This window comes from Toxorhynchites rutilus, chromosome 1 (genome assembly GCF_029784135.1).
Source record: "Toxorhynchites rutilus septentrionalis strain SRP chromosome 1, ASM2978413v1, whole genome shotgun sequence".
In the NCBI taxonomy this organism is placed as follows: domain Eukaryota; kingdom Metazoa; phylum Arthropoda; class Insecta; order Diptera; family Culicidae; genus Toxorhynchites; species Toxorhynchites rutilus.
The window spans coordinates 161678506-161704757 of NC_073744.1; the positions used below are offsets into that span (position 1 = coordinate 161678506).

General features: G+C 39.7%; 2 protein-coding genes across 3 annotated transcripts in view; one reads left to right on the forward strand and one right to left on the reverse strand.

The window, feature by feature from the left end:
- LOC129762045 (DNA polymerase subunit gamma-1, mitochondrial) overlaps window positions 1–21883 on the forward strand; it is a 32464-nt gene extending 10581 nt beyond the window's left edge. The window contains exons 3-5 of one of the 2 annotated variants that reach the window (XM_055760022.1): window positions 1192–2786; window positions 2856–3091; window positions 21852–21883. In XM_055760022.1, the coding sequence (XP_055615997.1) occupies window positions 1192–2786; window positions 2856–3091; window positions 21852–21868 (1848 nt within the window). In that variant the 3' untranslated portion in view covers window positions 21869–21883. Of the gene's footprint in view, window positions 1–1191; window positions 2787–2855; window positions 3160–21851 lie in introns of those variants that run through there. The other variant, XM_055760021.1, reaches the window with a different exon arrangement.
- On the reverse strand, window positions 3146–4050 carry LOC129762049 (uncharacterized). Its single transcript, XM_055760027.1, has 2 exons — window positions 3457–4050; window positions 3146–3403 (listed from the first exon to the last, which is right to left on the reverse strand). Exons 1-2 carry the CDS (start codon window positions 3691–3693, stop codon window positions 3179–3181), a joined length of 462 nt encoding a protein of 153 aa, XP_055616002.1. The 5' UTR covers window positions 3694–4050; the 3' UTR covers window positions 3146–3178.
- Window positions 21884–26252: the final 4369 nt, after the last annotated feature.

The window sequence follows — 26252 nt, forward strand, 5'->3', positions numbered from 1 at the left end:
GCAAAGCAGAGTTAATTTGCTAAGGCCATCGTTCTAGCATGTAGCGTTAGCAGCAGCAGAAGCGGCAGCGGTGGAAACGGCGATAGCCGGCAACGAGCTTTAATTTTGTTGCGCTCATACACTAAGAGCCTCCGCAGACTACAGACATTTCATCGGCCGATAGTTTTGTACGATTTGGGCTAGTGCAAACACTGACCCTGTTGAATCGATATATTCTGCGCTTATGCATACCTCTCCGTACTGATTGTGAAGCCGATCGAACTATTGGACAATAAAAAGTCCGCAGTCTGCGGGGGCTTCAAGGCAACTTTCCACGAATCTCATCAACAAAGACCAACGAGTATTTATTTTGTTGTCATCCAATGGACAACCGTAAACTATGGCTTTCGTGTAACCAATGCAGCACACAATGATTGGTACTGATGCCAAATTACCTGTGGCTGCATTGATTTTGTCTAGAGAAGTGCATTTACAAAATGAGGACACAAGTTTCGACATCACGTGAACAAAAATTAATCTATTGGTGCTTTTCAGGGCCATCACACCACTTCTGCCACATCTGCCACTGCTGCCGCTACTTGGTAAAGCGACTTGGTCGACTAGCGGTAGAATCTCAAGGGGCATGGCTTACAATACAATATTTTGCTTGTACTCAAAATATATTCCGTTGTTACTCTGGTTGCTGCTTATGGTCGGAACCATTTGAGGAGCACAAATTGGACCAATCAAAACGTGGCACATAGTGCATTTGGACAATGCTTGATATTTCACAATTATTCACTTGTTTATACCAAGAAAATTAAATGGTATTCATTGTGATCTTTCTTTGCGATCTGTCAAGAAATGCTCAAGTTATAAGCGTCCCAAATCTTTCATTTTTCCCTATTTTTTCAGTGCCTAGATTTTCATTTTATCCTCAATATCTTCCAGTTAGACGTAGTGCTGCATCAATTTGTTCAAGATTTTTTACCAGGAAACATGATACCTCATTAAAAGATATTCATTCTAAACGAACAATTGAGCATCGTCCATTATTTTTATGTAAAAATGTGTTTATTTCTCACTAAGATGTAATCCTATACTTGTTCATGCAGTGAAGGCCATCCGGCCTCGAAGCTTGCCGGATATTCGCTATCGGGCCGAACTACTATTCGTTTCAGCACTAATTATTATGTTTTATCTGCGTCATAGAAACCCTCCGACGAGGATTGGTCCCCGGGTGCGAACAAAATCGGCACCGGCATGCAGATCGCACCTAAGCTGCTCCGACTCTGCTGGGAGGGTTATCCACTGCACTTTATTCGTGGCCAGGGTTGGGGTTTCCTGGTGCCACATAAGTTTCGTCGGGAAGAGGAGAGCGACACGGACAACGGCCAGCAGATTCCGCTGGAGCAGTTAGCCGCTGCTTGTCCCGTGCTGGAGAGTATGCCTCACGCGTCAACAGAGGAGAGCGCCGAGGCGCTCGGGAATCTGTGGAAAAATGTCGAGGAGAACATCAGTCGGAAGGATTACTATAGGAAGGTTAGGAAGGACAAGACGAATAATGCTTACAAGGGAACCGGGATATGGTGCAATCTAGATCTGGAGGATTGTTGCTATTTTCTCAGGTTGCCACATAAGGATGGTCCCACGCATCGAGTGGGTAACCCACTGTCGAAGGACTTTTTGAGTAAATTCTCCGATAATGTACTCGCCGGGGATGCCGTGACGGCGGAACGCGTGGTGGAGATAGCGAAGATGTTGTCCTACTGGAGAAATAACCGAGATCGAATATCGGGTCAATTGGTGGTATGGTTGGAGAGGGGTGATCTACCGAAACATTTACGCGGAGATGAAATGGAGTATGGAGCGATAGTTCCACAGGTTGTGGTATGTGGCACGTTGACTAGAAGAGCGATGGAACCGACCTGGATGACTGCGAGCAACGCTCAACGGGAGCGTGTCGGATCCGAGTTGAGAGCAATGGTACAAACTCCCCCTGGCTACAAAATGGTTGGAGCGGACGTGGACAGTCAAGAACTGTGGATAGCGTCGGTTCTGGGTGATAGTCACGCGGGAGGGATTCACGGAGCGACACCCTTCGGCTGGATGACCCTGAGTGGGACGAAAGCTGCCAAGACGGATATGCATAGCGTCACTGCGCAAGCTGTCGGTATTTCGCGAGATCACGCAAAGGTTATTAACTACGCTAGAATTTACGGCGCGGGTCAGAATTTTGCCGAGCGGTTGTTGAAACAATTCAACCCGACCTTTTCGGATGCGGAGGCTCGCTCGAAAGCTATCAAAATGTTTTCTCTCACCAAGGGGAAGAAGTTTTACCATCTTAGGGAACAGTTTCAAGACGATTTTCCCCATCAGGGGTATTCGGCTTATGAAGCACTGAAAATGGCCAAAATAAGCAATAAATCCGTGGATGAGCTGTTCGAGCGAGCTTGCTGGCAAGGAGGAACCGAAAGTGCGATGTTCAATAGGTTGGAACAGATAGCGGACTCGGAAGCACCCGTGACACCATTCCTAGGGGGCCGCTTAAGTCGAGCGCTGGAACCGCAGGTGGGAACGGAGGATCGATTCTTGCCCACGCGCATCAACTGGGTCGTGCAAAGTGGGGCTGTGGATTTCCTTCATCTGATGTTGGTTTGTATGCGATGGATAATGGGGAATCGGTTGCGTTTCTGTCTGAGCTTTCACGACGAGGTACGCTATTTGGTGGAGGAGCGCTACGCTCATCGGGCGGCACTGGCGATGCACGTGACCAATCTGCTGACGCGAGCTTTCTGTGTTTCAAGGTGAGATTAACCTCCAATGCTTTGATATCAAAACACGCTTCATTTCTCATCCTTGTTTTCGATATTTAGAATTGGCCTCAACGATCTTCCCCAATCGGTGGCCTTTTTCTCGACTGTCGAAGTGGACACAGCCCTGCGAAAGGAGTCCCGGATGGACTGCAAAACACCATCCAATCCCCACGGGCTGGAGATTGGGTATGGAATCCCCGAGGGAGAATCGCTGGATATCTACCAAACACTGGAAAAGCTGGGCCCGGGCGAATCAGATATGACCAGATGGGAGTGGCACATCGAACATCCCTCCGGTAAGCCAAAGAAAAACGTAAAAATTCATCGGAAGAGTCGAAATAAAAGTTGAATTCGTTGTTATCCGTTTATTTAGAGTTTTTCGACTAACGTTGTGTATACCACTTCTGCAGATCTATATCACTTACAGGCAAATCGATGCGTTGGTGCATTGATGATTTCTTTCTAAATCGCTCCGGAAATTGAACCGTTATATCTTCTTTCCTCAACTCTTGGATTTGTGTCAGGTTGGCGCAGCTAGCGGTGGCGGTAAAAGTGGATGCTTCCTTCCAATCAGAGGAGTACATATAGTCGAGGATATTTTTGAGCTCCTGCACAGCAAACAAAATCTGAATTCAATAACACAGCAATCAAAAGCACTTACTTTATCTCTCAGATCGTTGAGTGAAATTTGGGGGAACAGATTGACTGTTGGGCGATTTTTCAAACAGGAACGCTTTCTTGTGTCGCTATCGTTGAATTGGGATATGTCAGTCCTTCTGGTCGCGTCTATATCACTGACAATGTCCTTAGGACGGTGGAACAAATTAAAGCGTATACGACGGGGTGCTTCCGTCAAAGTTTCGAGATTAACGTATTTGGATTTTTTTTGGGGCCACATGGCGATTCGTTTCGGAAGGAAATATTAATCTGACAGGTAGCAGTTATTGTCAGAGGCTTCTTAGATTAGATAGTGAAGTTTATTACATAGGATGAGTTGCAACTTTATACTTAGGGCAGGCATACAACTGTACTTTCGTTGTACTTCGAAAATTGTATGTCTGTCACTATGTACAGCGCTAGAACCATGCAAGCAACTCGGTACAATAGCTGTATAAGCGGGTTTCTACGTTTTCAGTTACTCGGTGCGAGTTAAGCGCTAAATGAACCGAAGAAGGACAAACATACCCATACGACAAAATTTGAAATTTAATTTGTATGCAGCTACTCGCCCGTTTAAAAACAAAAAAAAACTTTGAAGAAGCTCAGCTGCGAGTAGCTCCATACATGTAAGTCAAATGTCAAAATTGAGAGCGAATGAAACTATCAGCCGATAAACAATAGTCGTGTGTGACAAAACTCTGCAGTCTGCGGGGGCTCTTAGAAAGAGTTAGGCGCGATTCACATTAAAGGTGTGCAATCCAGCTCATCATGATGAACAGCTCAGAGCAGCTCAGCCCATCTAAAAGAGCTGTTCTTTATGAACAGCTCTTCAGCTCAGTTGTCAGTGTCGACGTCTGGTGGCGACTTTCAATTTGGGTCCCAAACTCGATAGTGTAATCTTTATCAGATTAGAAGACACGAAGTCAGATTTAAAATGTTAAAATTTAAATGAATTTTTCACACCGTGTTATTAAATTACTTAAAACACGTATTCCTGAATCCTAATTATCCATTTGTCTATACATTTCCGACATTTTTACTGAGACCTTTCATTATAATAAAAAAATGTCTTCAAAGAGAATTTTCTTATGAGATTTTTTCACCGCCTACAAACAAAGTGTTTTTCATTGAAATAGGATACTAATTTAATACACAGATGTTAATTTTCATTCATAATTTTAATTTTAAAAACGTGTTCATTCTGCCTGAAAGTCAATTATTATTTTTGGCGCCCCCTAAACTGGTAAACAAAGCCCAATTCCGAATATAACAGTTGAAAAGACAAGGAACAAATGAAACCGAACTGATGTCATAACACGGAGAGCGAGAGACGGTCAGTTCGTTTGAATCTTACAGCTCACACACACTCTTCAATTCTACAGCTCTTTTCTCTCCTGCATCATCATCAAAGTGAGCTGAAGAGCTGTTTGATTTTTTTTGCGAGCTGTTCCGCGTCAACTCACTTCAAAGAGTCGATTCTACGGAACAGCTCATGAGCGGATGGCACATCTCTAATTCACATATAACATTGCCGGTGTATGTGAATGTTTGCATAAGAACTGCTTGGAAGAATAATTGACGCAACGTGACGGGACGGAACGTAAACGTAACGTGGATGTTGTATGTGAATCGCACTTTATAGAGTATTGATGTACACTGTGAAAAAAATAGTACTCTTAGCACACGTCATGAAATTTTATTCAACATTTTGTTAAAACCCACAAGTCTCCAAATGCTTTTTAATGTAACTCCTAAACATATATTCTTACCATAATGATGTATTCCGAAAAGTTGTTGAAAATTATAAGCTAATTCATAAAATTTCACGAACATGACGGTATAACACGACAAACATATTAAAATAGCCTATTTACTAAAAAAAAAAACAATACATTAGATATGTTTTTTCAAATATCTCGAGAATGGCTGCATTTAGAAGAAGATTGATAAAGATTGATTTTTTTTATTTTAAATCACCTCAGGATTCATGATTTGTGGCTAAAAATGATTGTTAACATACAAAAATTCGAAGTTTCGAAAATTCATAAAAATTTGATGTTCCACAAAGTTTCAGTATCTGGCACAATGTCAGTTGGGCCCTTATGATTTGAAACGCTAGCATTAATTAATAAAAAAAGTGTAGTTCGTTAATTTTTATTAATTAGATTATTTTCACCTTTAACAACAATAGCTTCCCGATGTAGTGGATTATTAGAAGAAAAGTAACACTTTTTTCCCCTCTTGATTATGGGATCTCTTTTGACTTTTCTATTGGATTCTTTTTGACAACCAATTCGAAAAGTCTGAATGCGAATGAATAAAAAGTCTGGATTTGTCTGGATATTTATGAAATATACGTTTTTTTTATTTTTTTCAAGATATGAATTTTCAAGGATTTTCAATATTTGATATATTTGGAACGGAATATTTATCAGACATTGAAACACTGTATTTAAAAAACATCTGGTATCGTGTGAAAGAGTCGTGAAATGTTAGAATGTAGAGCTTGCAACTTCGAAGGCTTACCTTGCAAGAGCTTGTTAATTTTTTTCGTCAGTTTAAGGATATATGACAGATAAGTCAAATAGAACTGTTAAATTAATAAACGAATTATAAATCGATACCATTTTGGCTTACTCTACAAAATCGACATCTATCACGAAACTTAAAAAGAGATTCGTAGAGCATCAAACCTACCAAGGACTCTCTGAGCAACTTCTTCTAAAAATAGTTGTTCTTTCACGTATGGATGCTACAATCACAGAGGCTTCATGTTCAGAAGCTCATGAATCTCATCTTTGAATCTTGCTGCTTAAAAAGGGACTACAGCCTAAGTTGCTATAAATGGATTTCATTGATCAATTGTCAAAAACTCGTCAACTTTAACGAAAGTTGAAGCCAGCCAGAAGAGTTAAGGCTATATTATTGTGATAAATCTGGAGAAATCTGGACGAATCATAAAAAGTCTGGACCAGACAAAGAACAGTCTGGATGTGTGTATAATCCGTAAAAGTCTGGAAGAATCCAGAAGCCTTCCAGGCAGGCAGGCAGGCGAATCTCCAGAAAACTCCTATGCTCAGGTAATTCTGTATGTATGTAGCTCAGTATCTTTTCAAATAAACCGTTTCAATGAAATTTTCGAATGTCCAATTACCCCAAAAAGACGACCAATTTATTTCTAGCCAAACAACACAGAAAAGTGTCGATTCAACACATTCTTTGTACAAATTCCGCATGTACATGTTTTGCATATTTGTTAAAATTGAGTTTCATTCATGGAAAATGGCAACAATCAGTATATGTTTGTGGTCTCTCACTGCATCCAGTGATTTTTTTTCGAAAATAATAACGGTATGTAGTTTGTGCAATAGATGACCGATCAATCAACCTATTTCACCATCCGTAGCTTGTAATATATCTGCTCGAACGTAAACACACCCACACTGATGGTAAGCCCTATGAGCAGTACATAGAACGGAAACTGCATATCAACCAGGGTCAGAACTTTGAAACTCGGCTCATAGTAACTCCGAACCTGTTCCAAATCGCGCAGTGTCACGTTGTAGTTCGTTTCCTCGATCCAATGGTTTATCAGTCCTCCGTTTAGCATCCACATCAGACCCATGTTGATCCGGTCCAGAAGTACCGAGTGTCTCGTCACCACGTACGCCAGGTTATACATCCGTGGGCAATCGGGGATCATGTGTAGCTTCTGGGTTTTCAGATAAATGGCGTTGTCAAGCGTTAGAGTGGTCCGTCGAGTGACGGTCGAGATGTTCCCCATTCGATTAATGTAATTTAGCACCGACCCAAATATGCGTTGGTAGATCATTTTACCACGCAGAGAATTCATCATGGCGCTGTAGTTGGCCGGAAAGACGTCATCAAGGAATCCTCTGTATTTAACCGAGATTTTCAAACCAGACTGATCCAACTGCTGAAGACTGTTGATGTCGTTGTAGAATACCGGCGTGACGAATACGGACGCCAGTCCCGATTGAAACATAAACACGAAAATCAAACTGACCATCATAATGCCGAAGAGAAACAATCGTTCGATTCCGGATCGAGTGAAGCGCCTGTAGGGAGCCCCAGCTAGAAGAATACAGGTGTCGATGCATATTTGTATCAGCCTACGGTAGGCTGGAGCATCGCGAACCATGGGCGAGAGATTGAAGAGATACGCCAGCCTTCTCCTCTGGACCCAAATCGTGTTGATCGAATTGATTCGGACTTGGATAGCGGTTCGAATCGCAATCCACGCAACGGCACAAATCAGCGCCATAAGAACCAACAGCTTCCACAGACTTCGCGGGAAAACGGTAATCGGTAGCAAATAGTCCGGTACTCGACTTGCTTTCTTCACCACACAGCATAACTGGTCGGTGTACAACGCCGATGTGAATTCAATATCACGATTGTAATAGTCCTTAATGAAGTACCCAACGAAGGCGATATCACTTTTGTGCTGGGAAAGCCGGCCGAGAGCTCCGCTGAAACTGCCATTCGGTAGTCGATCTCCGAAGACATCATTATCCGGAGGGATTCGTACGGCTGCAATATAAATGCCTAATGATTTTTTTTCTTGTTTCCATTATATGTTACCTGTAAAATTCAGTGCTTTCACTAACGTATTGCTAGCCTCTGCGTCCGCTCCAACAAAATCAACCGTCTTGCGGTTCTCCACGACCCCTACAGTATACGTGGACCAAAACATTTCTATTCGCAGCGGAAAACCTTTGAAGTTATATGGCGTCCTTGGAATAACTTCTACACTAGTCAATTCTACCAACGCGCCGTACGAAAGTCCATTCGGTGAGAATGGATCAAACGCATAGATTCGTTCAGCTACCAGAATGAACAATCGATAGGCACCGGAGTGTCGCCAAATCGATTCCAGCAATTGGAACGCATCGTCCCGGTCAAATTCCTCTTCAGTCTCCAATACGATAAGGTACGTTCCTCTCGGATCGAACAAACAGCTGAGAAATTTCCTCACCATATCTAAATCACTGAACACAACATAACCGTCGTATTGGTTCTGGTCCCAAACCTCAACGAACGTTTCATAGGAACTGTCCCACTCAACGAAATCTACCCCTTCTTCGTAGTAATTTCCCGTCGTATCAATGATCACACCGTGCGAGTTGGACTGTTTGACGTGCACCTGGTCGGACAGCATCCGATGATCGACGGTGCAGCCCCGTTGCTCCGAAAATGTTCCCCCATAAATCCGAACGGTTGTTTTATTCCGAAGAGCCTCCTTTGCGTGATCAATTCGATCATCGTCACCGAACACGATATCAACGTTGTTCACTCGGGAGAAGATTGCGCCAATGTACGATCGGATTGTGGCGTTGCCCAGCGAATCTGCTCCCAACGTCAGCAAAGTTACCAGCGAAAGTAGGGGGAGTAGCATTTTGGGCCAGTAGGTTGTTGGACTACCGAGAAAGGTGTTAATGTGACTAGATGGAATCATTTTGGACGCAGCTGATTTATGGGAATTTTATTGGAGGGAAAAGGAGCGCTAATGGTTGGCCCATTAGCGAATGAATAACAAATGATGTCCACTGCCACTGTGGTCGGGTGCCCATTTAATGATGTGCATGGTGATTTTCCCACATACATTTCGCCTAACGAGATTCGAATTGGCAAGATATGCCTGGAGATGAGAAGAACAACTAGAGCTGTGTTGATTTATGTATTAGATGGTATGTGATATCTTTATTGAAGAATAATTTTCAGATAAGTCTTACAATTTAGGTGTTTTAAAGAAGTTTCCAATTTTCCACCGACTTTGCCCTCTGTGTTCGAGCGTTTCCGTTCTGCGAAACGACTTTGTACAGCGGTCGTTTGCTTAGTCGGTAAATTACATCAAGCTGGTTCATCAAACGTAGATCAAAGCTTTCGAACCATGACATTGCCGGTGATTCGTGTCTAGAGGTCCTGTACTTTTAGGCGTTCAATCATCACCATCAGTCACGAAACGATGCGAATGTTTGATACCATTTAGGTGTTTGTTAATTCGTACTGCATCCAAACACCTATGTCTTTGGATTATTCCTATAATCTTCAAACGTTCTGATACTGTTGAATAATCCATCCTTCAAATTTTCGCCATCAAACTGTTTCGATGTATCTGATCGGTTCTTAATTTCAACATCAGAATCAATATTTATAAAGCGTTCAAACATATTGCACTTGACAGATCACGATCACCGTAATCCAAACAACAGCGCTGTATGCTCCAGATGCAGATTTTAGTCCGCCACGGCTTAAATTTATAATCTTTTTTTTTACAAATGTGTTAGTTTTTGAGGTAGAAATATGTCTTTCTGGGATTGTGTCAGTTTTGTTATGAACGGATTGAAGCGATAAATGTGCTTCAAAACTAAGCGTTAGTTGCGCCTTAGACAGCATCTGTTTCTCGGTTTTATGTCCAAGATGGCAGCTCCATCGCAACCCGGGTCTGGTAATTTGGCAGAAAACCAGGAAGAGAAAAAAATGTTTTAAGGGGTTGTATCTAGGACACGGCCGCATATTTTCGACGTAGAACTACGCAATTATATTCCGGTCTGCACAACGACAAGGGAGTACAAAAGTACTCAACAATACCCCCGACTTGCATGTATTTGCAAAGCGGATTCCCCCAGGCACATCAATTTTGAAGTCCGTGTTGGGGAAACACAGCTCAGTGGGAGAAAAATACTCCCGACTTGCATGTATATTTGCAAAGCAGATTTCCACAGGTACATCGATTTTGAAGTCTATGTTGGGGAAACCGTAAATCGGGCCAATCAAAACTTGGCAATTAGGGCGTTTAGATAACGCTTGACATTTTACAGTTATTCAATTGTTCATCTCATGAAAAATAACATTTTATTAATTGTGATAGACGCGTAGAAATATTTCCTATCAATTGATGCAAACATCTTTCCGATCTGTTAAGATATGTTCGAGTTATAAGCAAAAAGGAAGTTCTTCAGTTTTCATGAATTTAAACCTTAGAATCTTGGGTTCTGATTCTATTGGTATGCAAATCATGAGAATTCGTTCACAGAGAAAATAGTTATTAACGTTAACACAACCTTATTACGGCTGTCACCGTGTGTGTAGAATCCAGAAGAGTTCATCCGTCGTGACAACTTTGATGAACTCGGTGTTATTATGAATACCACGATACTGTCATGTCACGGAGAAAAACAGGTATGTTTGTCACTTGTGTTTTAGATGGTGAAAGCTAGTCACGGGGAATGGAGTAAGTTTAATTTCATATTTATTTAGCTTTTTTGCTAACATTTCGAATCTTGTCTTGCTTGAAAGAAAAAATAAACAAACAGCAATTTATCCTTCTGGTGGCATTTTTGGAACGAAATTCTGACGTATCCAAAGGACGTAAATTTGTATATTTGGATTCGGTAAATGCGCTATTGGATGTAATTAAGAATTAAAAATGTAGTTCCCGTAGGCCTAATGAAACATGGCGGAGGTCTACTTCCGATTGTCCTCAATGAACAGATTTTTTTTTGTTTCTATTTTTAGGATCAGACTAAGAGAGAGTTGCAACACCATAAAATGGTAATGGAGGCCACTGGCCCAAATACTATTATGATTGATTATGTATAATATTGATTTGTTGATATTTTGAATATAAAAAAAATAACTGAAAAGTTTTTCCATTGGCGGACCAGACCAGAATCAGGACGATAGTTATAACTTTTTACGTTATAGATATTTTCAACGGTATTGTTTTGAAGACATACTTTGAATTAAGACGGCGCCAGTGGTTGTATGGTTAGCGTAACAGCCTCACAATCCGATCGGCCTGGGTTCAATCCCAGCTGGCGTCGTTGGGATTTTCTGAGGCGAAAAATCTCTGGTTACGTCTTCATTCGGAGGGGAAGTAAAAGAAGTTGGCCCGGCTCATGAGTTGTTGAGTCTGATAGGTAGGAACAGGTGGAGTCGCCTCCCTGATGTCGGTGATTGGCACTAAAGTGGCGGAAAATAGGCCGACGAAAAAGAAGCGAAGATAAAAAAAAAATACTTTGAATGAAAGAATATTAAAAAAGTGATAATAAATTTCAAACAAGGAAAAAATTAGTCTCTCATTGCAAAGCATTCACAAGATACTGTTTTAAATTCTTCTTTAGTTCTTTTTTCCATAATTTTGATATCCGTCTAAAGAAAATCTGAATCACTTTCCGCTTTTGTTAAATTCGTCCAAACCCATCAGATGTTTTCTATGAAGATTATGCTTCTGACCGACGCTGCTGACCATTTTTCTGTTTAAATAATTAAATCAAACCTCATGTCCCGTATATCAAATTACACGAGAATGGGAAGGATAACAGGATTGAACTTCAGAATCGCATATGGGAGTAGCTTAGATTATACTGATCGTGAGGTGGATAAATTCGGGTTTGTTCTGAGATATAGAAGATATTATTATTCATCAAAATTGTAGAAACGGTTAATAAAAAATGATTCTAAATATTTCTCACTATTCAAACGAGTAAGACAGAGCTAAGTACAAGAGTATGCGAGATTTCGATCATTAAACATAATAGTCATGTTTTATTATATGTAATTTTAATTTCCCATAAGTTCAACAACTACATTATTCCCGAGCAACCAAGTATTCCTCCTCATCTTTGAGCCAGCATTTGATTCAGCCAACTAATCATCGAAGTATAATCACAAACTTGTCATTCCAAAACATACGATTAATTAAATAGAATATTATCTCATACGCTGTATTAATTTTATCTATATAACGTTCAAACTCCGTATCGCGTTGGGATGTATGCCCTCAACGCATACCATGAGTCGAGGTTTTGGCAGGCCTACTCCCACTAAAAGATCGCTTCAATTTATTATCTCTTCGGTTCTTCATCCGGTGTAAGGTCATGAACCCATTGGTGATCAGAGATTTTGAGCAGCTGATCGAGCTAAATTTTCACTCCGGATTCATGAATTCATATCATGAATTCATCTCCATGCAGGTTGATCCTTCTTCGTATATTCCCAACCGTGTTTGTTTCCCTGACTACATCAATTCCTCTGTGCATTTTGATCTGTCCATGAAGCAAGATATCCATGGATATTCAGATTACCAACGATCGAGGATCGCTCCAACGATCGAGGATCGCTCCAACGATCTTCGATGAAAAATATAGGGGTATCAATTGTGATAATATGTACTTTACTGATGGGTCCACTATAAATGAGTCCACAGGATTTGGAGTGTTCAACGAATTTTTTAGCACCTCACACAGTCTTCAGAATCCTTGCTCAGTGCATATTGCTGAATTGGCAGCAATTCATTGGGCGCTGGACAGCGTCGCCTCACGACCTGTTGAACACTATTACATTGTAACGGATAGTCTTAGCTCTGTCGAAGCTATCCGTTCAGTGAGGCCGGAAAAGCACTCGCCGTACTTCCTTGAGAGAATACGAGAAATTTTGAGTGCTTTATCCAGACGCTGTTATGTCATTACCTTTGTCTGGGTCCCTTCACATTGCTCAATTTCGGGTAATGAGAGGGCTGACTCATTAGCAAAGGTAGGTGCAATTGAAGGCGATATTTATCAGCGTCAAATCGCCTTCAATGAATTTTATTCTTTAGTCCGCAAAAATACCATCGCTAACTGGCAACGCAAGTGGAATGAAGATGAATTGGGCCGTTGGTTTCACTCGATTATCCCTAAGGTTAGCCTCATTCCGTGGTTCAAAAGTCTGGAATTGAGTCGGGACTTTCTTCGCACATTCTCCCGACTCATGTCCAATCACTGTTCTTTAGATGCACTACTCTTTCGTTTCAATCTTGCCAGCAACAATCTCTGTGTTTGTGGCCAAGGTTATCGCGACATCGAGCACGTTGTTTGGTCGTGCGAGGTGTATCTGGTCGCCAGATCGAATTTAGAAAACTCCCTTCGGGCCCGAGGAAGACAGCCCACTGTACCGGTGAGAGATGTGTTGGCTCGGTTAGACCTTGATTACATGTCCCATATATATGTTTTCCTTAAAGCTATCGATCTTCGTGTGTGATTGTCCCTACATCCTTATACCCTCCTTTCCTTCCTTTGTGGGTAATTCGTCCCTTTGCTATAAATAGTAGAACAAGTTGAAATGTAAAAACACTATAGATATACGAACAGATTTAAGAATTGAGTGTTCATCAACATTGTTACAGTTTCCTTATACCCCATCCTTCTCCTAAAAATATGTCACCCTTCTATACTCGAGTACACCGCGAGTAATCGGTTTTCCACCTTACTAACCATAGATGTAAGAAAATTGTTTATATATATAGTTTTAAAATTATATTTAAGAATTCGGCTCCTTTAAACTTAAGTTACTGAGCCTGTTACTGAATTAATAAAAAAAAAACGTTCAAACACCCGACATTATGCAACCAACATGTCTCTTATAGACGGGAATGAACACTTTCACTTCACGGAGTTCATTTTTACACGTAAATGTCCGTGACAATGATGATAGACACAAAAAGATTAAGTGAAGTGTGAGTGACCTGAAAGCGTACGTGGCAGTGATGTTCGTGATCAAGCCCGATATATATGCTAGAGCCAATATCAGCGAAATACATTGAAATGAAAGCATATGAAAGTTTTTCGTATAGTTTTCCAAATACACGGCCCAAACAGAGAAAGATATCTATTCTCGTTATGCTCTTCTTTTTCATCTTAGAAAACATTTTCCAACTTCATTTTATGATGAGGTGTAATATTATCACGCTTTATACAACAGCACAAGTAGCTATATGGATAGCGTGGTCGTGTGAAACAGCTTTGCATTCCCGCCGGTCTTGGTACGATTCCCGCTCATTACTTGCGCATTTGACCCTCCAGCACAAGAAGAAGCATTTTTTCAGCCAAAGATGAAACGTTTTCAGCCAACGCTAGTTCGGGTGTAGGTAGTTGGGAATGACGATACATCAGCTGACCTTTTAAAATTGGGGAGCGAAAGGATGAACGATGCTGATGATCTTCCGGACCAAACTATTGATGTAGGTGAATTCGATTTCGGATTTCCTGTTCTGCGAAAGATGTTGAAAGTGTAATTTGTGGATCATTTCTTGAATCTTGAGAGCGTAAGTTATTTACATTGACAGCCCTTGATGTAGTCCTCCGTTTCTCAGGTTATGTCTCCGACATTACCCCTTCGTCTCTTTTACTATAGGTAAGTAGACAGCAGAAACATGCAAAATAATTTGAAAATTTTACGGTAAAGATATGACAGTGAACGCAGAATGCAGAAGTGCAGAAGAAATTTCGTGCTTGAAATTGCGTCAAAGTTCGTCTTCGATCTTATCAGCCAGCCATTGAACATATCGATGGAACAAGACAAATTGTCAGAAGATAGCCAGTGATCTAAGAATCACAAAGAATTAGAGATGGGCAAACGGTTCACGAACGGTACAAAAGAACTAGTTCGCCGAAAAGAGTGAACGAACGGTCGTTCTTTTTCAAAGAACGGTAGTTCTCCCCACGAACTGATTCCGAAAGAACAGTTTGCGAGTGAACGGTTTGCGAGTGAACTGATTGAGAGTGAACTGTTTGTGAACGAACTGATTCAGAATGAATTGTATGGGAAAGAACTGATTGTGAGTGAACTGTTTGGGAACGAAGTGTTTGCGGGCGAACTGTTTGCGAACGAACGAATGCAGCTGAACTGATTTGTGCTGAAGGGAAGGGATAAATATAACGAGAAAGCTTGTAAGAAAAATAAAACGATATTGTCATTTATGAGCAAAATGCAAGTAACGCAGGGTTTATTTTGTTAATGTATACTCAATTTTGGGTTGAAAATTAAATTAGATTTTCGTAGTTTTAAAGGCAAAGCTATATATTTTCAACTTCATGTATTCTTTCAATTCCGCGTAATACTTCCTGATTATCAGAAAAAAATCTGGGGGAAGCTGGGGCGATTCATGAATTATATAAACATAAAATCTCATAGTGAGGGTAAGTTGAGAAGAAAGTTTTTCCGTTGTTTTCAATCCATTGTTTGGCCTATTGCGTGTACGTGTTATCGTGATTGTTTGTATGATTGATTGTTAACGAAAATCGCTGCTGATTTTTTTCTCTGAAATAAATATGGTCTAACATGGAACCTGTGTGTTATCCAAACAGTAAATATGAAAATACAATTTTGTTCGCATTAAATTATTACATATACTTTTGTCGGTCGATAAACATATTTTCACATACAGTTTGCTACTTTTAAAGAAGAAGCACCTTATCTTTCCTCACTAGATTTCAAAAATGTAAACCCCATGAGTACACTATCCAATCCAACGATATCAATGAATAGCTGTGTTGGGTTCCAGCTAACATTCTATGTTGTTCTTAATACCGCCGAACGAAAGAGCGAAAGAACGGTTCAAAAGAACTGATTCACTTAGATGAACGGTTAGTGACTGAACCGTTCATCAAAGTGAACTGTTTTGCCCATCTCTAAAAAGAATGATATTTTGGAATCATGTGAAAAAGACCGACTAGGGAAAGAAACTTTATGGTTGGGTGCCACATGTACCACATGAATTTCAAAGAATTTAATTAAAGGGTGAAATGAACAAAGGAAAAGAAGAAGAATGAAGGGGAATATTTGCCTAGAGTATAAACAGTGGATCTCGCTGAGGCAAGCTTTCATTCTTCGTGAGGAAATCGACCGAACAACATCGTTGCTGGGCGAGCTGAACGGCGAGGGATCGAATGTCTTTCTCAAGGCAATGGGGGTGGAGGAGTAATATTATGGTTAAAGTAAAGTTTTCCAAGGACCTTTTTGAAGGTTACAGACGAATGCCAGTCGCGTGCCAGTCGCAAAACTGCTTTCAACTAGGATTGCATTTGCGCTAATCTTGATCATAATGAAGCAGTGCTACTCTTTTGGAGGTTGTTGAGATTAACAGAGAGAGTTTATTTCGTTTATTTAGTCAACAAGAAAGTAAATATCTTTCTGAAATGTTGTATGTGATTTGGATTCGCTTGCCATTAGCAAATCTTTCTCCACTAAGGATGACAGCTGCGCTTATCTCGAGCATGTATTGTTCTGCGAGCACAAGAATGAATCATGAAACTATTATCGTCAAATGATTCTACAATAAAAAAAACATTTCAGGGCGACCAAACTGGTAGAATGGTTATTTAAAAATTTTCGTAGCATTATAAAATAATATCCGCAGTTATAAAAAAGCGACTACAGCGTAATTCTACGTCAACAATGCGGTCGTGTCTTGAACACAACCTCCTATAATTTTTTTCGAGTGTGCATTTCTAAAACCTGAAACCCCCACATTTTGCAGGAGATGCGTGTAGAATGATTCATCTCTTCTTATTTCCACATTTGCTCTTCAATTTTCAAAATGATTGGAATATAGCGCGGACTCGATTATATACAGTTTCTGTTTTCTTTTCACTATATATAATCGAATAAAAAAAAATTATTCGTTTTACTGCATGTATTTTTCTTTTTTTTTGAAGATAAAAGAGGAATTTGATTTTTGATTCATCCCTTAAAGTCAGAAAATACCTTTCTCACATGAAAAAAAAATTATCCAGATTCTCTCAGAGGGTGATAGACGATCATATATGATGAAAAAAATCCTTCTACGCATATGTTCGAATTTCGACAACGACAGAGTTATAGAACTTTTTTTTTGTTTCGGACTCTGTTGCCTCGAACTGGCTCTACATTACAAAGTACGCTACGGAAGACGATTCTGTTGCTTTCATTTGAAAGATGAGAAAATTTGATTCAGGATATAGTAGTGGAACATTTAAATTAATGGATTTTAATAACATTTTGGAAGTGAAAAACTTTTAAAAGTTAGTAATTGTTAATGTATTATTATTAATGTCATCCTGATTTTTTTTATTAAACTGGATTGTTTCTATCAATCAAATTGAAGCTCTCTAAGCGCTCTACAATTTGTTCTTTGACACCCAACTTTTATCTATCTTAATTTGGTTGCCATATCGATATAATTGATTCTTGGTGAAAATTCAAGCAAAATCTTCAAAAATCTCCCCACTGTATATGAATTAGTCACTTACATTACACCTTAACGTTGAAAGGTTACATTTCTTCCTGAAATAAGTCATATTTGAAACATAAAAAAAATATGTTTTTTCAAATTGTATATAATCGAGTCCAAAATTGTATACAATTGAATCACATATAATCGAGTCTGTATATAATCGAGTCCGACCTGTAAGACATTTGATATGTATTTATTGTGGTTAAAATATACAATATGGGTTTTGGGATGTTTGTTTCTCTCGAATGAGAATCAAACTTTGAGATTGATACGTGTCATTTGATTCTGAAAAAGCTGCTGATCAACTTCATTGGCTGCTTTTCCTGGCCATTGAAGATGTATTTTTAATCATTGTCCACTCTTCCTCAGTTTAGTTTTGATGATACCCCAATACATTTCGATTGGGCGGAATTCAGGGCAGTTTGAGGGGTTTATCTCTTTCTCGATTCCTTGTACTCTGTTACCGTGAGATCAATGTTGAGTGTTCTTACTGTAGTGGAACTCGCCAAATTTGGCCAAAACTTTACTGGGCGTCAATGTTGCCGGATGGATTACATGAGCGGAGAGGTGGTTGAGGTCTGCTCAACAACGTCTGAGCTGCACGGTTGTATGTGTATCGCAATTTGGTTAACCATAGTTAACCGAAAGACGTAGAAAACTATCGATCAAATAACACAAAAACGATGGGAATTCAGTCAGCTGCTATCACCGTTTGTGCTAATGAAGCCGTTGTTAATTATGACAAATGACAATGTTCGAATTTCCTGTGGGAAACATCGATGACATTTGAACCAAAAGAACACGTATCTTCTACTTTCCTCCTCAGTATTATTATGAATGTTATCCCAATTCAACGCAAATTTCCAAAAAAAATTGAACGCTCCCAACATGAGCTACGTAACGCTCGCAAATGTATTCATTCTGATGTACGCATTCGAGGCCATTGATACTGAATTTGACAGTGCTTACACACGACGTCAAATCAGCGCCATCTTTGATCAAAACAACAATGTTGATATTGTAATCAGAGACAATGGATCAATTCAATGGGATCAACTTGAACCACTTTTCGTGCATCCTCCGAATGGTGTTTTCTGGAATAAAACCATCCGCATCTATCGAGAAGTTCATTCGGAGAACAATGTGTGCAACGTAGATCAAAACCAATCTGGTGGATACATGATATACTGCGATCGGAACACGATCGATGCAGTGATTGGGTGTCTGTCTGAACCCGAAAGTACCTACTTGATCATTCTCGCAGAGGAACCCGATTCAACCTGGGACCAGATCAGCCGCCAGCTAAGATCAATTTGGAACAACAAAGGAGTGTACCGACTGTTCGTTTTGGCATCCGAACGCGTTTACGCGTTCGATCCATTCGCGAGGTATAATTCTTCATATGGGGCACTGAGGGAATTGATTAATCCAGAAGATATCCCACAAGTGCCGTCGAGTGATTTCGAAGGATACCCACTGAGAATACGTATGCTATGTGCGACGTACAGCAAACTTGTCTTACAAGCAGATTCCACGTCGGGTTTCTATGGTCCAGATGTTGTCGTGGCTAAAACGCTGGCCAAATCGCTCAATTTCACCCGTAAGACAATACAAAAAAGTGAAATTCATGTACATCAATATTTAATTTTCAGCTACCTTCGTCTCATCCGGAGTGGATGATTTCGGTGATCGGCTACCGAACGGTAGCTTCACCGGTACAATTGGAAGCCTGGTTCGTCGTGAAAACGACATTGCGTTCGTTGGATTCTTCGTGAAGGATTATCACACCCGTGGAATTGAATTCACCACTGCCCTGTACACCGACAAACTGTGCTGTTTGGTACGGAAGGCTGGCCGTGTTCCAGAGTACTTGCTTCCATTCACCATCTTCGCACCGACTATGTGGATCCTCTTGTTTCTGGTTGGTATAGTCTCCGCCATTTTCTGGATCATCTTAAGAGTTGGCATTCGAGTCAAAACATCGTACGGCGTAATGTGGCCTCAGAAGCGTCGATTAGCGTACTTGTTTAATCTCCCGAGCAGTATTCGTGATGGCCCGATGCACTGCGAGATTATCCGGATATGCTTCGATACCTATGTTATTCTTCTGGGAGCCCCACACAAGCGATTCACTCGATCGGGAACCGAACGACTGTTACTATTCGGAATTCTAATCGTTAGCCTGGTCGCCATGTCCGCGTTCCAGTCGAGGTTGTCTTCGGTCTTCGTGAAGCCGGTTTACTACAAGAACATTGAGAATCTCCAACAGTTGAACCAGGCTGGCTTGAAGATTCCCGTTCTCTACGAAGGCTTCTTGGATGATGTTTTCCCCGTGAACTACAGTTCCGTGATGGATTCATTGCGGAGTAAAATGACACATCATTCTACAAAGGAAGCAACATTGGCCACCTTGGTTAGCATGGGTACCACTGCGATGATCATCCGCGAGTCATCCTTCACACTGGACAGCGATGTCTACACGGGGCTGCACATGATTCCAGAGTGTCCGCGGGTGTACAATTTGGCGTACATTGTGTCACGCCATTCCGTACTATTGGACCGGATCAATGCAGTGCTGTTGCGAATGCTGAACGGGGGACTGATCAACCATTGGATCGCTGAAATGAATTACAACGCTACACTGCGGAATATGGCTCTTGTGGGCAGCGGATATGATTCCAAGTACAAGGTGTTAACTATGGTTGATATGCAGTTTCCATTTTATATGCTAACAATCGGGTTGACGATCAGTGCGGGAGTGTTTATAATCGAACAGGTGTGTTTTAGATTTATGAAATAATGGTGAATAAAATTAAGCGTGCAAACAAACTTTTTGTTATAAATTTATTTTATTTATCGTCGTCTACGATATACAATCGTACAGACTGAAACTTAAATTATGTCTCTAAATCTAGCCTTAAAATTATTCTTGAACATACCAAAATCGTGGACATAACAAATTGCGACGAATGCTATCAAAAACCAATGGTTGTTGAAGTTTGAATCGAAGAGCTGATAAGGTTTCCTAACCGATGAGCGCGCAACGCGAAGCGTAGTCAGATAAGTTTACAGGATCGCTCCATGGAAGGTGTCGTAAGGCATATCGGATGAATTGCTTCTGTACTCGATCTAGCTTGGCAACTTGTACTGTCTGGTATGGCGTCCATATTGGAACTACATACTCATGGATGCTGCGAACCAGTGCAAAACAGTGTCTTGACGATATATACATCCGTGACAGGGTTGCCACATATACAGAATATTCTGTATTTTACAAATTTTCTAACCAAATTTTAGATACAGAATCTATATATATATATATATATATATATATATATATATATATATATATATACATATGTCCGCGTATATATATATACATATATATATATATATATATATATATATATATATATATAAAATTACAGATCTTCAGATTGATACAAAACTCACATTTTTTTTTTTAATTCAATTTCAAATAGTGAATTTATGACAGTGCATTTCATATCTACCTTCTTACTAATAATAGTAAATCTCCGAACGCTGGCAGATTTTAAAATCAGTGGAAATTTGTATTTGTATGTGTGTATTTGTTTGACCATTCTTTCAATCGAAATTGGTGATTAAGATAAAACAGAGGTAATAACATCATATTTCATGAAAAAGTCACAGGAGGTTTGTGTCCGAAACACGACCGCATAGTTGACGTAGGATTACGTAAGGCTATCTGATGATTTTGGATATGTTCGAAGAACCCAGCAAACATTAAATCGTATAATTTTGCACGTGCTAAGTCTTACAAGAAATCAGAATAAATCATAATTGCATATAATATCAATCAAAGTATGTATCGTGTATATTTGAAATCGCATAAAATGTAAAAACTCGATTTTATATAAATTAAGTCGCAATTCGGTATAATAAACATCAGTTTTATGATGTACATTGTCATAAAATATATTTAATCCGCATCATATGCGTATATTACGCTGATGCAGTTTGTGTGTCGTATAAGCGTATAATTTAAATCGATTCAGTACTGCAGTAAAATCGTGTTGCATGCCGAAGAAAATCATGAAACAGTAAATATTAGCTCCTAATAAAGAACATATTACATCATATTGAAATGTCAATGAAATGCTTTAACATTGACAAGTTTCATTTCATAACAGCAATGCCTGAACACATACGAAAGAATAAAATAATTAAATTTAAAAAAAGTGGCTCTTATATGGCTCGGAAACCAGGAATGACCGATCCTACTGCATAGAATGTATTAGGTTATATCATATCGAATCATATGTATGAGTTTTAACCGCTGTTGAATAAAATTTCAGATAGCCGCGCGAGATAGCTGGTGGATGATAATTCAGACGACTGGAGCTCGAACCCACATCGGATCAGTTTTCACCAAACATCAATCTGTGCCATTTTAAACATTCATATTCCACTCCCAACACAAGTAAATTTAATAATTATTATTTCTACAAATATAAATACTAATATATAAAAATGGGGATTCGTGAGACTATAATAAACATTTTACGAAAATATTTTGCGCCATTTGTTTTTTCTCTATGTCTGTAATAAATTGTATATGAGTATGGCAAAAATCATATTAGGTGCGTTGACAATTCATAAATATATTCATATTAGATCGCAATTCAATTTCAACATAATCGCTATTATAGCCGGTCAAAGTTGCATAGTCATCCAAACAAATTCGGTAAGCATTTGCCATGTATGTATATGGCCTCCACTTTTGCATGCATATGCCAGTTAGGCGCATTATATGCCAACCAAAATTTAGGGCATATGATGTTATATATACGCTTGTTATGCGATTTAATGTTTGCTGGGAATTACATCTAACGACTCTTAGATAATGATTTGGTGGCCCTGAAAAGGGCCGTTTTGTTTGGCTGCTGGGTATTGTTTGTTCACTCCACCAGTGTTCACAAAGTGATGATGACAGAAGGATGGTAAACCGTCGTTGGAACGAAATATGATGAAAACCGCCCTCTGTGACCCTAGCCGAGATGCCTCCTGTGTTATGTATGGATGAAATAAAAAAAACTCACCAATGTAATATAAAATAATTACCAATACCGAACACAATTATCATTTTTTCTCATCAGTAAAAACATGTTACTTCAATATAGAGAAAATACGTTTGAAATGGAAAAGGTAATTTTGTTTTATAATTTTTACTTTCTGAGCGTTTATTCAACCCAATGCGAATTTTAATTGGACTAACAACAGCCAATACTATATGTAGAGCATATGGGAAATCACTTTTTCTAATATTTCTTCACTTTGCCAATTTTTCTCGCCGTATAAATTTTTCTTGAGTGAAAATGAACACAACAAAACAGACAGCTTGAACCAAAAAACCTGTTCTCGAGCGGAAACAGACCTTGGTTTTTATTTATAAAAGTTGAAATAAATCGTTCCATATATCAAATCATTTTTAACACAGCTGCTACCATATACAATTTTACACTTACACTTGTGCTAATTTTTTCGCAACACACGATCGGTCATTGATATGAAATTTCACGAAGCAACCAATATTAAAGTTCCAAATTTAAATTTTATTTGCTGGAATTAATCGTATCAATCGCCTTACTTGAAATATAAAAATGCCCTCGACTTGCATATACAGTAGAGCCCCGATTATCCGCAAAATAGTCGGGCCAGGTCATCGCGTATAACCAAAATCGCGGATAACGCAATATATGACTAAAAATGAGGTACAAACACGAAAAAAAAATTTTAGCATGTAAACAATGTTTCATCAGTACAGAAATTATTGAACTATCAATCTGTAAGGTCGTGTTCATCATTGATCAGATAATGTTAAAGCCAAGACCAAAACAAAAAAGCAAGACTCTACCATTCACTGACAAATTTCGGGAAGGTTCATATAATTACTAGGGAACTCACCTTCGCGAATAATCCGCACCGCGGATCAACCGCTCGCGGATAATCGAGGTTCTACTGTATTTGTAATCCCGATTTCCCCCGGGCACCCTGGTTTTGATATCTCTGTTAGGGAATACATTTCGGTAGCCTACTTTTCCCCCTACTTTTACGTATATGCAATGCCGATTTCCCCCAGGCAGCTTGGTTTTGATGTCTCTGTTACACATTTCACACACATTTCGGTAGGAACAAGAGTTTCCCCTGCTTTCATGTACTTGCAATGCCGATTTCCCCCAGGCAGCTTGGTTTTGATGTCTCTGTTAGGGATCCGCCCCAAAGACGTAATCCTACGTCAAAAACTGTACCAATATTTATTGACGTGGGACTACGTCTAACCGGAATATATGGGGGGTAAAATGAAAACATAAACACTTAACATGCAGGAAAGAATGCAAGATTTCGAATGCTTATAACTCGAACATTTTCTACTGGATCGGAAAGATGTTTGCATCAATTGATAGGGAATATTTCTACGCATCTATCGCAATTAATGAAATGTTATTTTTCATTAGATAAATAATTGAATAACTGTAAAATATTAAGCGTTATCTAAACACCCTAACTACCTCGTTTTGATTGGCCCGCTTTACGGTTTCCCCAACACAGACTTTGAAACCGAGCAGCCTTGGGGAAATCGGAATTGCAAATATATGAAAGTAGGGGGACTTTTGTTCTCTCCGAAATGTGTTCCCTAACATAGACTTCAAAACCCAGCAGCGTTGGAGAAATCGACATTGCAAATACGTGAAAGTAGGGGGAGCTTTTGTTCCCACCGAAATATGTTTCCCTAATACAGACTTCAAATCCAAGGAGCGTGGGGAAGTTGGCATTGCAAATTCATGCAAGTTGGGGTCATTTTTGTTTCGACTAAAATAGGTTTCCTCAACACAGGCATCAGAACCAAGGTGTCTAGGGAAATTGGGATTGCAAATTCATGCAAATCGGGAGTATTTTTGTTCCGACTGAAATCTGTTTACCTATAAAGACTTCTAAACCAAGGTGTCTGGGGAAATTGGCATTGCAAATACATGCAAACTGCGAGTACATTTGTACTTGCTTGCCTTTGTGCAGACTAGAGTGCGTTTCCCTAACACGGTCTTCTAAACTTAGGTACCTGGTAAAATCGTGCAGACAATAGAGACATGGCATTTGTTCAAACTTTCTACTCACAACGCAAATATATTGAATTCAATTGAATTGGGAAATCGTTTAATTTAATCAAAAATTTTTTTTTTCAATGCAAACAAATGATTATTAAGCCAAGATAGTCCCACGTCAACCTTGCGATTATATCATAGATATAACCCACCCATTTTTAGAAAAGATGACTGTGTTTATCCCATCATGCGTTCGCTCGTACGGAGCCACCAAAATACTGATGGGTGAAAACTTTTGTAACGCCCTGATACTTCGGTTAACCGGAAGAATGTAAAATCGAGAAGAAGTCTAAATGACTCAAAAAGTGCTGACAAGCAATCAGTGCTCCCGTGGCCGAGTGGTTAGCGTAAAACCTAACATGCCGGGGGTTCGGGTTCGATTCCCGTTCTGGTCGGGGAAATTTTTCTTCAAAGAAATTTCTTCTGACTTGCACTGTGGTCACGCGTATTCTAGAGCTTGCCACTCAGAATGCATTCAAGGCGTGTTATTTGGCATAGAAATCTCAACTTAGTACTAATGAAAATGACGCAAGTAATACTACGGCGGAGTTCCTCTAGGAACGTTAGTACCATATAAGAAGAAGAAGAAGCAATCAGCAATTGTGAACTCAAAAGCGAAACTTTCGTTACTTCTGGAATCATGAACCAGTAAATTTTCCAGGATGTCCACGAATGAGAATACTGACTTTTCTGGAGCGGAATTGCCTATTATGGTTGGATTTGTCAGGCTTAAATTCCACCAAACAGTGGATATTTCTAACAATGGCCTATGGAATGAAGGGATACTGAAACAATGGACTTATAATAATCTTAATACCTACTAATTGTGTAATAACCTCTCCAACTAGACCAACATGATTCCTCCTAACCTCTCCAACTGAACATGATTCAACCGCTAATTTTTTATTGCACTCTGTAAATCGAATGCAAAAAGATCTAGCGGATAGTGTTATAAGTTTTGATTTTATTTTAAACTCAGTTTTTTAGAACAAAAGAATAAAGGGTGTGTCACATCAAATTGCATCACGGAAAAAACGCTGTAGAAATTTAATTTTTAGGAATTATATCTTCAACTTTCGCTTATAATCAGATAAGAGTGTATAGATCACGTTGGCCATGCTTCACTGTCAATTTTTCGTAAATTTAGAAAAATGTCGTCCAACGAAAAAGAGCGTCGTGAATTAATCCTGTGCACTCATTTCGAGAATCCGGAGTTGTCACATCGGGACATCGGTAAGATGCTGGGAATCGTCCAATCCACGGTCAGCAGAGTACTAAAACGATACTTCGAGAACCTAACCATCGACCGGAAGGTGAAGAACGGCAAAAATGGATGCTCCGTCAGTGAAAAAGATCACAAGCGCGTAGTTAAGCAGTTTAGACGTGATCCGAGAAGTTCGGTCCGGGATGTCGCCAATAAGCTGAATTTGTCAAGTTCATTCATCCAGCGGACCAAGCAGCGGGAGGGCCTGCGTACATACAAGGTTCAGAAGGCTCCTAACCGCGACGAAAGGCAAAACATGGTGGGGAAGACGCGAGCCCGGAAGCTGTACACCGAAATGCTGACGAAGCCGCATTGCCTGGTAATGGACGACG

Excerpts from the sequence above, each read along its gene's own strand:
- LOC129762049 (XM_055760027.1), bottom strand. The coding sequence starts at position 3,693 with ATGTGGCCCCAAAAAAAATCCAAATACGTTAATCTCGAAACTTTGACG. Across the intron at positions 3,404-3,456 it reads TCAACGATCTGAGAGATAAA|GAGCTCAAAAATATCCTCGA; the intron begins GTAAGTGCTTTT and ends TTTGCTGTGCAG.